Source organism: Paramisgurnus dabryanus, chromosome 15 (assembly GCF_030506205.2).
Source record: "Paramisgurnus dabryanus chromosome 15, PD_genome_1.1, whole genome shotgun sequence".
Taxonomy (NCBI): Eukaryota; Metazoa; Chordata; class Actinopteri; order Cypriniformes; family Cobitidae; genus Paramisgurnus; species Paramisgurnus dabryanus.
In genome coordinates, this window is record NC_133351.1 from 5,109,824 (window position 1) to 5,126,031 (window position 16,208).

General features: G+C 40.5%; 1 protein-coding gene across 1 annotated transcript; it reads left to right on the plus strand.

Annotated features, from left to right (window-relative positions):
* Positions 1 to 1,708: 1,708 nt before the first annotated feature.
* Positions 1,709 to 8,165, plus strand: LOC135733089 (uncharacterized). The gene is made up of 7 exons (XM_065251399.2): positions 1,709 to 1,967; positions 3,503 to 3,704; positions 5,697 to 5,862; positions 5,969 to 6,451; positions 6,757 to 6,824; positions 7,038 to 7,081; positions 8,063 to 8,165. Exons 2-7 carry the CDS (start codon positions 3,504 to 3,506, stop codon positions 8,112 to 8,114), a joined length of 1,014 nt encoding a protein of 337 aa, XP_065107471.1. The 5' UTR covers positions 1,709 to 1,967; position 3,503; the 3' UTR covers positions 8,115 to 8,165.
* Positions 8,166 to 16,208: the final 8,043 nt, after the last annotated feature.

Here is a 16,208-nt window from a genome sequence, read left to right on the forward strand (position 1 = left end):
GTCATGTGTTCAAACTTAAACCAACATATTTCAGAGGATTTGACATGAATTCAGGCTGTTTACAAATATTAACGGGTAATTTTCTTGTTGTTAATCACTTGTTTTGTTGTCAGTTGATTTCTTCCGTCTTATATTTGCTCACAGCTCAAAGATATAAGACAGGCTGTTTTCCCCCAAGCTCTTCTAATGCTGTCGCCTTCATATGAGTTTATGTACACAACAGCTGGGTTATTAAATAATTGAGAGGAATTCAAACAAATTAAGGGTTTCCCCCTGAATAATCCCTTAAAATAAATAAAATATATATACAAATAAAATGTGCTATACGTGTGAAAGAACCAATTTTGGTTGTATGGTTCCACTAGGTACCATTAAAGTTCCCATTCTTTCTGTGTTTTTGAAGCTTTGATTGTGTTGACAGTGCACAATATAACATGTGTTCATGTTTCATGTGTAAAAAACATGGTGGTTTCCCACACAATTTATTTATCATACACTGTAAAAAAAATCCGTAAAAATTACAATGTTATTGCAGCTGGGTTGCCGGTAATTTACCGTAGATTTACATTTATGTTATTAACTGGCAAGAGTTTGTTCAAAGTTAAATAAATTTTAAATATTAACAAGTCTTTATCTTTACAGAATAAAACTATACAATAATAGCCTCATGCAAAGCATTCAGGGAATCAGAAATCATCATTAACCTTTTTCTGTTTTTTGCTTCAGATTTTGTTTCCCAGAATGTTTTGCTTGATGCTGTTTTTTTAGTTTTACTCTGTAAAGACAAAGACTTGTAAATGTTTAATGTTCATTTAACTTTGAACAAAATATTGCCAGTAAAAAACATACATTTAAATCTATGGTAAATTACCGGCAACCCAGCTGCAATTTCTACGGAATTTTTTTTACAGTGTAGCGCTGTATTCACTGTCCTCAAAACGGGCTGATTTCTACATAACAAGTTCTGATTGTGTAGTTTGTTTAGTGTGTTGTGATTTGATAGCAGCTTAGCTTGCCGTTAGCTTAGCTGGCGACTGACGTATTCCCAACACAGTCTCACCCCACATCGTTACATATCGACGTTTGGTCATTGCCCCCTGGCGTCGAGTTCCGAGGCAAAAGGTACCCCCTTTGCGTCACTTTTCAACGTAGAGGGCCGTCGTATACACCGCAATGCAAATCCCTCATATTCGGATTTTGACGCGGCCGGGGGTCAACCAACGAATCTGCCGTCTGTGGTGGAAATTTCGTAACATTAATAATAATAATGATAATAACTTGGCTAGATTTGTGTATTATCTTGCGAAAAAAACACACCAGGCTTTAGGCTACAGATAGACTTTTTAATGGGTCAGACTGACCCTTAACGTCGGATTTTGACGCACGCAGTGGCTGCAAATCCGTTTTATTTGATAAAAAATTATTTGCCCAGTATATTTGTAATAATGCTTTGATATAACCGTACCAACTAACGAAGTTTAATGATATCGAATTATATATTCCACCGTTTAGTTTTAATTTCTGTTCGTACATCCTCCGCCCAAGATCCAACGTCCAATCAGAAACTGCTGTAGAAAATAATAATAATAATAATAATAATTATTATTATTATTATAGTAACAACAACCATAATAATAATAATAATAATAATAATAATAATAATTGTTCCTGCCTCTTACCCTACTTCACGTTGGCCAATCAGCTACTTCAGCGGTGACACCTCATTGCGCGCCTCGATTCCAAGCACCTTTGCGATTTTCTACTTTCATACGTAAGTATTGGACTCAATCTAGAATTATATATTCCACATATCATCACATTATTTATTTACGTTTGTTTGGAAGCACCACAATGTCGCTTATATGATGTTTAAATAATATCTTTTTCGCACATGCGCAAAATGAATCACGCAGGTGGACGTATTCGACGGCACTCGGTCCCATCGTTCTCAACTCAACTGCACTGAGGTAAATGTTACTTGCAAATTTATCAGAAATTATAAAAATAATTATATGAAAATGTATTGTGTTTGTGGCTGCTGTTTTTTGATGTTGCTGTTCTGGTTACAAGAGGTAGAGAACACGATGAATAAAATGTGCGGTATGCGAGTATGTAGATTTTTGGAATATGGTACGAAATCCATCTAAACCATACATTTTCAGAAAGCTTGTGTCGCCTAGATGTGATAAAACGTGCGTCTCACTTTTCTCAAGTCAAGGAAGGCCAGGGTGATGTTGAATACACTGTAGTTATTTAATGGTGTTTAAAATTAAAATTAAGTTTATCATTGGTAACCCAGTAAGTGTTTTTTTTTCATATTGTGCCTAACATAACCTACCCAATTAATTTTTAGATCACCAGAGACCATTTAGCCATCCCAGTGCCTTTAATGTGAAAGGGATATATGGGTAGAAAATATAAATGCTTATTACATTTATAATATAAAATATTTTAATGAAATTTTTACCTGAATACTCAAACCAATAAAATTTTGGTCTGCCTAATCTTGTCATTGTAAGAATATGTTTTTATAAAACATACAAAATAATTTTAAATAAAATTATTAGTGTAACATTTTACACAGCTTTGTTTAAACTTAAACCATGTCAGCTCCTATTGTGGACTCTGGTGCCCCATGCGGACCCTAGGTTGGGAACCACGCGTATTTTCAATAACTGAAACTGTGGACATAGACATGTATATTTTTGACGGTAATAAAGTACTTATTGCAGAAGAGTCCAAGCCTAATAGTTGGGCAACGGAGAGCCCACCCAGATAGAACACGTACGTCTATATGTCTGCTAAAGATCTGGAGGTCTCTTAAAGATCTGCTCTTTAATTCATCTGTTTAACATCTTAGAAAGAGCTGCTGTACATCCATTCTAAATCATGAACATCTTACAGAATTTCCTAGAGGTCTATAAGACATCTGACAGCAGACGTCTTAGATATGTAGGGCAGATGAGCATCTTTTAAAATATCGTAATCTTTTGTGTGTGTGTGCGTGTGTGTGTGTGTGTGTGTGTGTGTGTGTGTGTGTGTGTGTGTGTGTGTGTGTGTGTGTGTACCTGGTAATTATCACGTTGTGGGGACCAATTGTCCCCACAAAGATAGGAATACCAGTATTTTTGTGACCTTGTGGGGACATTTTGATGTCCCCATGAGGAAACAAGCTTATAAATCAAACAAAATGATGTTTCTTGAAAATGTGAAGTAGTAGAAGGGTTTTTGTGATGGTTGGGGTTAGGGAATGGGGTAGGTAAGGGGAATAGAATATACAGTTTGTACAGTATAAAATGCATTACGTCTATGGAATGTCCCCATAAAACATGTAAACAATGTGTGTGTGTGTGTGTGTGTGTGTGTGTGTGTGTGTGTGTGTGTGTGTGTGTGTGTGTGTGTGTGTGTGTGTGTGTGTGTGTGCGTGCGTGCGTGCGTGCGTGCGTGCGTGCGTGCGTGCGTGCGTGCGTGCGTGTGTATTGTTGTTTGTTGTACATTTCAGAATGACAAAGCCAAAATTCAGACCTTGCCCTGCTTGCCAGGTCGAGAACCAGGCTATCAGGAAGTGCTGCAGCGCCTGCTATACAAACCTCCGCAAGACTAAAAAGATGGAGGGCCTCAAAGACCGCCTGAATAATGCGTGGGGGCAGGGGGTCTGGAAAAACCGGAATGCATCACGAGTGGTGTCTTCTGCTCAAGTTGCAGTAAGTAAAAATACTCATGCTTCATGAATTAAATGGTAATCAATATGAAACTCAAAGCACATTACATTAACATCAATACTGTTTTACTGTCAAACAATCAACATTTAATTTTCTAGCTGTGTAGAACAATCCGGCGTGAATCAACCCATATTTCTGTTGCTTAAGATTCACTAGGTACGTTTACATGCAACCAAATAATCCATTTGTAATTGTATTGATGGCTCAATCGTATTGAAAAGCCTTCATGTAAACACCTAGATCAATACGATTGAGGACGATCGGATGCAAATTTGGATCTTATTGAAGGGGGTGGTGTACTCTGATCTGTGATCCGATCAGCAGGAGAAAAGAATGCATGTAAACGCGTGAACTGAGTGCTGTTGGTAGGAAGAGGAATGAAGAAAATCATCATAGACTGATTTTGCGAAGTGGGAGCTGACCATTGCTAAAATAAAAGCCATAAAACCCTCATTACTTAACATTAGCTGGCATTTTGCTATTCTGTTATTGTTGCATAAAATTTTCTTGTTCTTCTAACTTACGACAGCACTTGCTGATTTTGAGGAATACGGATATGGATAGATTTACGCTGGAGGTGTCATTTTGGTTGGTCAAAAATTGTGTTATCTTGTGACTGAACGTACAGTCAAAACTTTCCTTTCACTGACAGGCATGCCTCCCACAGCCATAATACCATAAACTGGATGACATTTGGATCGATGTGTTCAAAATTACTTATTTACTTACTTTCAATTTGCTTATAAAATATTACATGTTACATCCTATATGCAACTGATAAGCTTTCTTTTAGTGGTTTTCTTATAAATAAATTGATTACAAAAAATAAGATTTTGCACCAATGACAGCTTAGTATTTTTTCTTTTATTCAACAATTAGTTATTAAATTCCTAGTGTTTAAAGGTATAGCGGAAGATTTTCCTGAATTATTTAAAAGAACCGCCCCGCCAGATAAAAAAAAATGCCCACGCGCAACACTCTACCTCCTCTCGAGAGGGAACGCCTGTTAAACACTTGCACGAGACAGAGATAGATAGAGCATGCAGATAGTTCTTCTCTTCGCTCTGTTTACAAGTTGCTGTCGGCATGTTTACCGTGTCTGTGCAGTTCGTGACTTGTGCCAGGTCTAGCATCGCTAATCATAGCTTACATCACCTTTTACTAGCAGTGATTTTAAATGGATTTCTTCAAATAGCATGACAAAATGTACCTTTCCAGTAGAAACTTCGCATGGGAAGCCCAACCTGTCCTATTACCTCACGCCAGCGTGTGAAATCGTCTCCCATAAACACACTGGTCTTGTTTCTTTCTTCATAGTCCTTTCTCTTATTGTCAAACAATTTGTTGACACTTTTTCTCTTGCGACCCTCAGACATTTTGAAAAAAACACAGTGAGAACACGAGCTTCAATGAATGGTTGAAACTGTAGCACAACACACATATACATATGAAAGCGTGCATGTGCAGAAAGCGAACCTAGCGACGAGCACGTACAACGATTATACTTTAACATATCATCAGAATGATTGACATCTGGGATGACCAATAATATAGGTGATCCACCCGGAAAACGAAAATCTTCTGTTATACCTTTAAGTCATAGTTATTTAAAGGACTGCATGTATATGATTTAATGTACAGATTTTTTACTCCCCTGAACACTCAAAACACATTTCGTTGTGTGCCTTGCATTCATCCACACACTCATACACCATTGGCTAACATGCAAGGTGATAACCTGCATACTGGGTTTAAGGACACTTTAATGAGTGCAGATAGAGCTGGACCTGCAACCCTCTGATTGCCGAACATCACCAGAGAGAGAGGTGTTTATGGTCCTTGCACAGCAATGGAATTTGACTGTCAATTCTTATTAGGACAACCTCCAAATCATTGCCAAAAGTGATGTTGATGTGAATTGTGTATTCTTGATATTAATGCAAATGCAATTTTTTTTACTTTTGTTAATTTCAGGTGCAGAAACTTGCTGCCTTGGGCTATATGCCCATTTTATTTATGGGCAGAAAAAAAAAGAATTCGTTGATCGCCGATATAAATTCTGGAATACCACTCAATGAGGATACACAACCTTTTGTTGATGCCATGAAGAAGGCTTATGAGTATTTACTTAAAAAGCAAGGTAATAATTATGCAGAACTCGTTACTTTTTAAATTATATTTAAAATAAAAATATTTGGGAATGTGTACAGATTAAAATGAATGCCAACTTGTGACCTCATTTACAGGACCCCAGATGCCTCCTTTACATCCCCAGCCTGACCAGCATATCCAAACCCCAACCCAGCCTGACCAACAGATCCAGCCCCATCCTGACCAGCAGATCCAAACCCAGCCTGACCAGCAGATCCAGCCCCATCCTGAGTCTGACCAGCAGATCCAAACCCCAATCCAGCCTGACCAGCAGATTCCACACCATTTTGACCAGCAGATCCAGCACCATTCTGCCCTGCAGATTCAGACCCATCCTGACCAGCAGATCCAAACAACAACCCAGCCTGACCAACAGATTCAGCACCATTCCGACCAGCAGATCCAGACCCAGACTGAAGCTCAACAGATAGATGAAGATGTCATCCTCAACCTCTATTTTTTGCCCTCTCCATCCCATGTCCAGACTCACTCTGAAGCTCAACATCTCCAGGTCCAGCCACAGCCCCAGCAAATTCAGCCGCTGACTGCAAAACCAAACCCTCCAAAAAATAAAAAAGGTAAAGTAAACTTTCTTGCAGCTAATCTAAATAGCCACTGTGTAGCTTTTGATGTTAAAGTAGTGGACTATCTAAAAGGCACAAAAAATCTTCCAAACACTCAGCAGTGCTATGCTGTAAATATTTTGGCTGCAAACTGGATTTTTATTCCATAAACATTAATGATGATTGCAGATTCTGTGAAACCCTGTTTAGTGCATAAGTTGCGGTTTCATATAAATACACAAAGACTCAGATCAAGTGCAATACTTTTATTTATTGATTATCGTTTGTTAACAATACCTTTTTCGCCTTTGTCATTTCAGGGTGCCGAAAATGCAGCAGGCAAAAAGTGTGGCAATACGACACTATCGTTGACGAAAGAATGACAGGGGTCAGATGTAGAACCATATTTTTTATTAATGTCTCTCTAATATCAATTATGTCCTCCTCATTGCACAATATTACTTTATAGCTTACCTACTGATGTTTACCCCACATCACCCGCCTAGTGTATACAGCCAAGTATAAATGTCATTACTGTCTGTATGGTTTTGTGAAGTAAATACACAAATATACTTAAATGTGTTTGTGTGTGTTTCTGTAGGATAAGGCTGAAGTAAAAGTGCGCTGGTTGCCTTGTTCTCAGTGGTAAGTATTGACATACAGTACATATTCATTCACACTTGACTATGTTTCTCATCAGCCCTTTGGCATTTTTGGTATAGTGTTGTTCTAGGATGATAGAGTAGTATGTACACATTGGCTGCAAACTGGCTTCAGGCAGTAGTTGAGAGCTTACTTTGGTAAAGCCTGTCCCCTAAACAGTAACACAATGTAAAAAAACAGCATGATGCCTAATTCGTAGGGCTGTGCAATTAATCAAGGTTGCATCGAAATCGCAATTTGCTATGTTGCAAATTTGCTTATCACAAGGGCTGCAATTTAGACACAATGTGAAAAATATCAATATTGTGCATTAAATTGCAAATATGTTAATAAAATCGCAAATCAATGTTTTTACTGAAATCGCACAGCCCTACTACTTGGGTAGCAATGTGCTTTGTGAAATTTAAAAGGAAATTAACAATAAATAGAAAATTGGAAAGACAGATTTTGTGAAAATGTACAGTATAAGCTGTGAATGCTATAGACCCTTTTACTGTTTGTACACAATGATGACGTGGCAGCGTATGCACGCGCAGTTTGGCAACGGAAGTATTGCAAGAATCAGCAGTGAAGCAACACAGACAGAGAAAGTTATTTAAAAAAGTTGACTTTATCAACTTTTTCAACACAGCTACCAGATCCGTGTACTATAGTGGAGTGGATAGAAGACGTTAGCAGATGGCCAAAAATAAAAAGTGGCCAGATACATTTATTTGTTTATTAGTATATTATATTAGTGCAACCAAACGCAACAACCAGACATTTGGATGCTGCGAAACCGTTTTGATAAACTTTATGAGTTGCTAACACATTAGAACCAATGAGGAACAACACCACTTCTGTTGCCAAAATGCGCGAGCAGGCTATTTTATCACGTGTGCTGTAAAAGGGTCTATAGACATTGTGTACACAATAAGACTTATTCTCTTGTTCTAATGTAAGATGTGTTATACTTAATTACAGTGGCAAGGCCTGGGAGGACACATGGGAGCCAGCCAGCCAGTTCCCTTCCTGAGCTTAGCACAGGACTCCTACAGCAGTGACCTGCAGTTCAAATGAATATTTCTATTATGCCATGTCTAACATTACTCCTTTTTTCCCCTCTGGAGGGCGCTGTTTGTCATAAGTTGAGCTAAACTACTTTTTGATAAAACTTTATTTGTTATACTTTCAAGCACGCAAAGTGCAGCAGCCATTTTTGTTCTGTGCAGCAGTGAGAGCACATGCTCCTCCAATCTGCTTCTATTCGTTGTGTAATGTCCTGGAGAAGCTTTGCTTGTAAGTTTATCGTTCATATTTGCTATTTTATATACTTTGCGTTGGGATCTTGTTAATATTTATATATATTGAAAGCGTGTTAACAGTTTCACGTGCATTAAGAGTACATCCAAAGGATTACCATGTGATCCCATAACAACTACTGTAACTTGGTAATGTTAATGTAAATTGCAGAACGAGTTTGTGAATTTTGTTTGTTTATATGTAAAGTAAGCATTTTGTATTTATTTTGCAGTTTCACAAAAAGAATGTAACAGAGTTTGAGAAGGATAACTTGATTGCACTTAACAAAGTCAAGTAAAGAGAACATTTACTTAATCATCTGAGTCATCATTGAACCCTCATCAACTCTTTACAATGTTTGGCTATCTGTATATGCATGCTCAATACACACGCATGCAGAGGACAGAATAGTGAAAAAGCACCATCACAACGGGCAGAACACAGCACTCACAAGAAAACAGCTATCCAGTTACTTCATCCATCGCGACTGGCTCAAGATGGATGTTAAAGAGAAAGCTGAGGAGCAACAGCGGATTGCATCAAACGTCTCACTCAATCAGCTGGAAACCAGGTCATTAATATCTACCTCTTCTAAGAGCTCAAGAGTGTCCACTGCAAGTATGACAGCAACCAGAGCACGAGCTAAAGCGGAAGCAGTAAGAGCACGTACAACATTCGTCCAAAGAGAGGCAGAAGTACTGCTGGAAAAGGCTAAACTGGAATCTGAACTGCTATCTCTACAGCATAAAAAGGAGGTTGCTGCAGCAACAAAAGAAGCTGAGATTCTGGAAGCGGCTGCATTAGAGATTGAGTCAGGAGAAATGAATATGGCGATGGATGTCAACACATTTCCACAGGAGACTGTTGAAAAGCGCACAAAGGACTATGTGGACAACCTTTCTGGATCAAGTTTTCATTGTCTCCCTCTTGTCAAAGCAGAGCTGGATTCCCATGATAACAAACAGTTCATGATACCGCCTGCACTGCCCACGTCTGCCACAAGCCATGTCACACAAGATGCTGACAGGCTGAACCGCATTTCTACTCCTAAACTATACCAAGGAAGTCACCCCAGAATGCCCAGCACACAGCTATCATTTGCTCAGCACACTCCTGTTAACCTGCCATACTCATCGCTCTCTCATAACCAAGCATATGGACAAGTTCCAGTTTCAGAGAAATCAAACAAACCTCAGACTTCCTATCTTAGCAGTACAATGCAACAGCCATTCTCTTCAGACCATGCAGGTATGAGTGAAATAGCCAGATACCTAGTACGTCGTGAGCTCGTGAACTCGGGGCTTAGTAAGTTTGATGATTGCCCGGAAAATTACTTAGCCTGGAAGTTGTCATTTATTAATGCTCTAGAAGGACTATCACTCACCCCTAGTGAGGAGCTCGATCTTCTGATTAGATGGCTGGGACCACAGTCCTCAGAACAAGTTAAAAGAGTGAGAGCTGTTCATGTGGCCGATCCGGCAGTCGGCTGTAGAATGGCATGGTCCCGTCTAGAAGTAAGCTTTGGGAGTGCAGAAATAATTGAGAAAACGCTCTTTGATAAACTGGACTGTTTCCCTAAAATCAGCTGCAAAGAACCGCAAAAGTTAAGAGAACTTGCGGATCTGCTCAAAGAAGTGGAGTCAGCAAAGCTTGGAGGCTACTTACCCGGGCTCTCTTTCTTGGACACAGCGAGGGGCGTGGCACCTATTGTCAGCAAACTTCCTCTCAACCTCCAAGAGAAGTGGATGTCCCAAGGGTCCCAATACAAGCTTCAGTTCCAGGTAACATTTCCTCCATTCACGTTTTTCACAGAGTTTGTATGCAGGGAAGCCTACATGCGCAATGACCCAAGTTTCACATTCCACTTATCTTCGAATGTCCCTGCAAAGCCAGAAATCCCAGTGAAAAGAGGTGGATCACTGAAAAGCTTCATCTCTACTCACAAAACTGAGATTGCACAAACAGCCATCTCTACTGATTCACCGAACATAAAGCCAGACATCAACAGACAATGCCCCATTCACAGAAAACCCCATCCCTTCAAAAGGTGCAGAGCCTTCAGAGCTAAGAGCATTGAGGAAAGGAAAATGTTTTTAAAGGAGCATAATATATGTTACAGATGTTGTTCTTCAAATGATCATGTGGCCAAAGACTGTGATGTTGGCATACAGTGTACAGAGTGTGGCAGTAATAAACATGTCACAGCTCTTCATCCTGGACCACCCCCATGGATGCTAAAGGTACCCAATACAGAGCATGGCGGGGAGAAGGAAAGTGCAAACCCTTCCATTAACTCTAAATGCACAGAGGTCTGTGGGGATGCTAATAGCTCACGATCTTGTTCAAAAATCTGTCTCATCAGAGTTCACCCCAAGGGAGAGCCAGACAAATCAGTGAATATCTATGCTATTCTCGACGATCAAAGTAATCGTTCACTTGCCAGGTCTGAGTTCTTCGACCTCTTTAATCTCAAGAGCACAGAATTTCCCTACACTCTGCGTACATGCGCTGGAGTCACAGAAATGACTGGGAGGCGAGCTATGGACTTCATCGCACATCCCCTAGATGGCAGTCTTTCAGTCCCACTCCCTACGCTCATTGAGTGCAACTACATGCCCGAAGATAGGTCAGAAATACCCACTCCTGAAGCAGCAAAACAACACCTACATCTCAAATCTATTGCTCATCTCATCCCTCCCCTAGATCCAAATGCTCAAATACTTCTCCTTCTCGGACGTGATATTCTCCAAGTCCACAAGGTAAGAGAGCAACGCAATGGGCCACAAAATGCTCCATATGCTCAAAGACTGGACCTAGGCTGGGTTGTGGTTGGCGAAGTTTGTCTAGGCGTTGCTCACAAGCCCTCAACTGTGAGTGTTTACCACACAAACATCCTAAAAGACGGGCGTCCATCCTGCTTTAGCCCATGTCCCAACGAATTCTACATCAAGGAGCAATTAAATTCACAGTCAAGTGTTAAAGTCTCTTCCCTTTCCCAGTTTGCTCCCAGCCCATTAACCACCTCAGTCTTCGAAAGAACAAATGATGATGATAAGATTGCCCCTTCAATTGAAGATAGGCAGTTCATTCAGTTAATGGACAGGGAGATGTTCATGGATGACACTAATAGCTGGGTAGCGCCCCTTCCATTTCGTTTTCCTAGACAACGCCTTCCAAACAACAGAGAGCAAGCTCTGAGTCGTTTCAACTCTCTCCGTCGCACACTACACAAGAAACCAGAGATGAGAGAGGACTTTCTAGAGTTTATGAAGAGGATTTTTGATAACAATCATGCTGAGCTAGCACCTTCTGTAAACCCAGGGGAGGAGTGCTGGTACTTACCCTCTTTTGCTGTGTATCACCCACGCAAGCCTGGTCAAATTCGCGTAGTGTTTGACTCCAGTGCGCAGTTCCATGGCGTATCTTTGAACGATGTGCTGCTAACAGGCCCAGATCTCAACAACAGCCTACTGGGAGTCCTGTTGCGATTCAGGCATGAGCCAATAGCCATCACTGCAGACATCGAACAAATGTTCCACAGTTTCGTTGTCAGAGAGGATCATAGGAATTTCCTCCGCTTTCTGTGGTTCAAGAACAATGATATGTCTGAAAGCATGGAAGAATATCGCATGAAAGTTCATGTCTTTGGCAATAGCCCTTCCCCAGCTGTTGCCATTTATGGTCTTAGACGTGCTGCCTTGCACGGTGAAATGGAGTTTGGTACAGACGTGAGACATTTTATCGAAAGAGACTTTTACGTTGACGATGGACTTAAGTCACTTTCTTCCATCAGCGAAGCAATCAGTTTGCTTAAGGCCACCAAAGATATGCTCGCTATCTCTAACCTAAGACTCCACAAAATAGCATCCAACAGCCTTGCGGTGATGCACGCATTCCCTCCAGCCGACTATGCTAAAGACTTGAAACATCTGAATCTAGACACTGATTCACCCCCTTTGCAGCGCAGTCTTGGCTTAAGTTGGGATCTCCAGAGTGATACGTTCACATTCCATGTCAACCTCAGTGACAAGCCATTCACACGCAGAGGAGTCCTGGCGACTGTGAATAGCTTGTTTGACCCTCTTGGCATGGTTGCGCCAATCACCATTCAAGGAAAACTGCTACTCCGTGATCTTTCAAACATGAAGTCAGACTGGGATGCTCCTCTTGCAGCTGAAAGGGAATCAGAATGGAACCTCTGGAAAGGCTCATTACAAGACTTAGAGCAGCTCAAAATTCCTAGAACTTATACTCCATTGTCCATTTCTCACTCTGTGAAAAAGGAGATTCACGTGTTCTCAGATGCATCTGTTAAGACCATATCTGCTGTCGCATACTTGAAAGTAACAGATCATGATGGAATGTCTCATGTCGGGTTTGTCATGGGAAAGGCTAAGCTAGCCCCCCAAACAGTACTTACAGTTCCCAGACTCGAACTGTGTGCGGCCGTCCTTGCAGTCGAAATAGCAGAAAAAATTATCCAAGAACTAGGCATCAAACCTGACACCCTGCTGTTCTACACTGACAGTAAAGTCGTTCTGGGGTACATCTGCAATGAGACCCGACGATTTTATGTGTACGTCAGCAACAGAGTGCAAAGAATCAGAAAATGTACCCACCCAGAGCAGTGGCGGTACGTTCCTACCTCACAAAACCCTGCCGATGTTGCTACTAGACCTGTACTTGCATGTCGTCTAACTGAAACAAACTGGTTCACTGGTCCACCATTTTTGCAACATTCAGCATCTACTCCTGTGAAAGAGGCTCCTTATAGTCTCATTGATCCAGAAACAGATACGGAGGTGCGAACGCATGCCACAACCTGTTTAAACTCTAATCCTGGTCTCGGTTCAGACCGCTTCAAAAGATTTTCTTCTTGGAAGTCTTTAAGAAGAGCCATAGCTTCAATTGTTCACATTGCTCTGTCGTTCAAAGACAATGGAAAGACATGCCGCGGCTGGCACTATTGTGAGAGTTCATGCACACCCGAGTTACTAACTCAAGCTGAAAATGTCATCATCAGATGCGTACAAAAAGAGGCTTACAAAGCAGAAATTGCTTGTCTGGAGAATGGAAAGGCCATTCCTAAACAAAGTTCCCTCAAGAAGTTGAACCCAGTCCTAGAAGATGGATTTCTAAGAATTGGAGGCAGACTAGAACAGTCCGCACTTCCCAGCGGTGAGAAACACCCTCTCATCATTCCTGGCCATGATTACATAGCAACCCTCCTTACAAATCATTACCATGAGAAAGTAAATCATCAAGGTCGAATATTCACAGAAGGAGCAATCCGTACTGGAGGATTCTGGATAGTCGGAGCAAAAAGACGCATCAATGCCATTCTTCACAAGTGCATCACTTGCCGTAAACAAAGAGGTAAAACAGCTGAACAGAAAATGGCAGACCTCCCACATGACCGCATTAGCATGGAGCCACCCTTTACTAATGTCGGCTTAGACGTGTTCGGCCCTTGGAACGTATCAGCACGCCGCACCCGTGGAGGTCATGCCTTAAGTAAAAGATGGGCGGTAATTTTCACATGTTTATCTGTGCGTGCCATCCATATTGAACTGATAGAGTCAATGGACGCGTCATGCTTCATTAATGCACTTCGCCGGTTCTTCGCCATTCGAGGCCCGGCAAAGATCATACGATCTGATTGTGGAACTAATTTCACAGGAGCATGCAAAGAGCTGAACATGCTCGTGGTCTCTACCAAAGATTCAAGCGTGACAAATTACCTCAGTGAAGAAGGTTGCAAGTGGATCTTTAACCCACCTCATTCATCCCACATGGGAGGAGCATGGGAGAGGATGATTGGACTTTCAAGACGGATTTTAGACTCCATGCTCTCTCAAATCAGCTCCTCACATCTGACTCACGAAATGCTGTCAACTCTAATGGCTGAAGTGTGTGCTATTGTCAATGCAAGACCTCTCGTATCCATTTCTACCGATCCTGAGTCGCCACTTCTCCTCACCCCAGCAATGATCCTCTCCCAAAAGGTGTGTACTCAATCTGCACCCCCAGGACCCTTTGAAGGCGCTGATCTGTATCGAAAACAGTGGAAAAGGGTGCAGTATCTTGCCAGCATATTTTGGGAAAGGTGGAGACGAGAATACCTTGCATCTCTTCAGCCCCGTAAGAAATGGCATGTCGACAAACCTAACATCAAGGAAGGGGACCTGGTCCTTCTGAAAGATAATCAGGTTAAAAGGAATGAATGGCCAATGGCTTTGGTCACCAAAGCTATCGTTGACTCGGATGGCAAGGTCAGGAAACTGGAACTAAAGGTCACTAAGAGTGGTACTGCTAAAACTTTCTTACGACCTATTACAGAGGTTATTTTGCTTATGTCTTAAATTATCTTGTGAATACAGTTATTGAGAGTGGTATTATACTTAATACCAGACGGGGAGTATTATGCCATGTCTAACATTACTCCTTTTTTCCCCTCTGGAGGGCGCTGTTTGTCATAAGTTGAGCTAAACTACTTTTTGATAAAACTTTATTTGTTATACTTTCAAGCACGCAAAGTGCAGCAGCCATTTTTGTTCTGTGCAGCAGTGAGAGCACATGCTCCTCCAATCTGCTTCTATTCGTTGTGTAATGTCCTGGAGAAGCTTTGCTTGTAAGTTTATCGTTCATATTTGCTATTTTATATACTTTGCGTTGGGATCTTGTTAATATTTATATATATTGAAAGCGTGTTAACAGTTTCACGTGCATTAAGAGTACATCCAAAGGATTACCATGTGATCCCATAACAACTACTGTAACTTGGTAATGTTAATGTAAATTGCAGAACGAGTTTGTGAATTTTGTTTGTTTATATGTAAAGTAAGCATTTTGTATTTATTTTGCAGTTTCACAAAAAGAATGTAACAGAGTTTGAGAAGGATAACTTGATTGCACTTAACAAAGTCAAGTAAAGAGAACATTTACTTAATCATCTGAGTCATCATTGAACCCTCATCAACTCTTTACAATGTTTGGCTATCTGTATATGCATGCTCAATACACACGCATGCAGAGGACAGAATAATTTCACATACACACACACACACACACACATACACACACACACACACACACACACACACACACACACACACACACACACACACAAAAACAAACAAACACACACACTGCTGATGTTATATGTGTGTTCATAGTATGTCTGATTGCTGTACATTTCTTTCTTATTTGTTGTTTGCCTTTACTGTCTTTCAAATGGCACTAAATATGTCTCCATCTCTTTGTTGGAGATAAAGTGAAGTTATTGTATTTCTGATTATGGTTCTAATAAAACACAGTTTATTACTTCAAAAAATGGCTATTCTCTCTGTTGTCTAACTCTGTGTTTAGTTAACATATCAATGAATAGTCCCTATGGGTGTCAGAGGGGACTGAATATAGTTTGGACAAGTCCCCATGCATAATTACAGCTTGGAGCAAAATGGCCAAAACATATAGTAGACTAATTACTCATCACAGAGATCGACCCATTGGCTTGATGTTATTGTCAATTTGTCTGTTTGTCTTTCATTTTTTCTTTACCCCCCACAAAAATATGTGTCACATGTTAATATTTGTTAACAATAAGTGATTTAAATCTACCATGGTTTTGACATATAGAAATTTTGAACATTTAGGTCTAGGGTTAACATGTCTAGCTTGCCTACATCATAAACAGGTAAAATTTGGCATGTGACATCCAAGTATTAGCCAAAATTAATGTGTGTATTTAAATTACAGCTGACACATTCACAGACTCTGTAGTGCCCTATAGAATATTTTTTTCTTATCTTTGGCTTAGGGATGGGAA

Excerpts from the sequence above, each read along its gene's own strand:
- LOC135733089 (XM_065251399.2), top strand. The coding sequence starts at position 3,504 with ATGACAAAGCCAAAATTCAGACCTTGCCCTGCTTGCCAGGTCGAGAAC. Across the intron at positions 5,863-5,968 it reads GTATTTACTTAAAAAGCAAG|GACCCCAGATGCCTCCTTTA; the intron begins GTAATAATTATG and ends CCTCATTTACAG. Across the intron at positions 6,825-7,037 it reads TTGACGAAAGAATGACAGGG|GATAAGGCTGAAGTAAAAGT; the intron begins GTCAGATGTAGA and ends GTGTTTCTGTAG.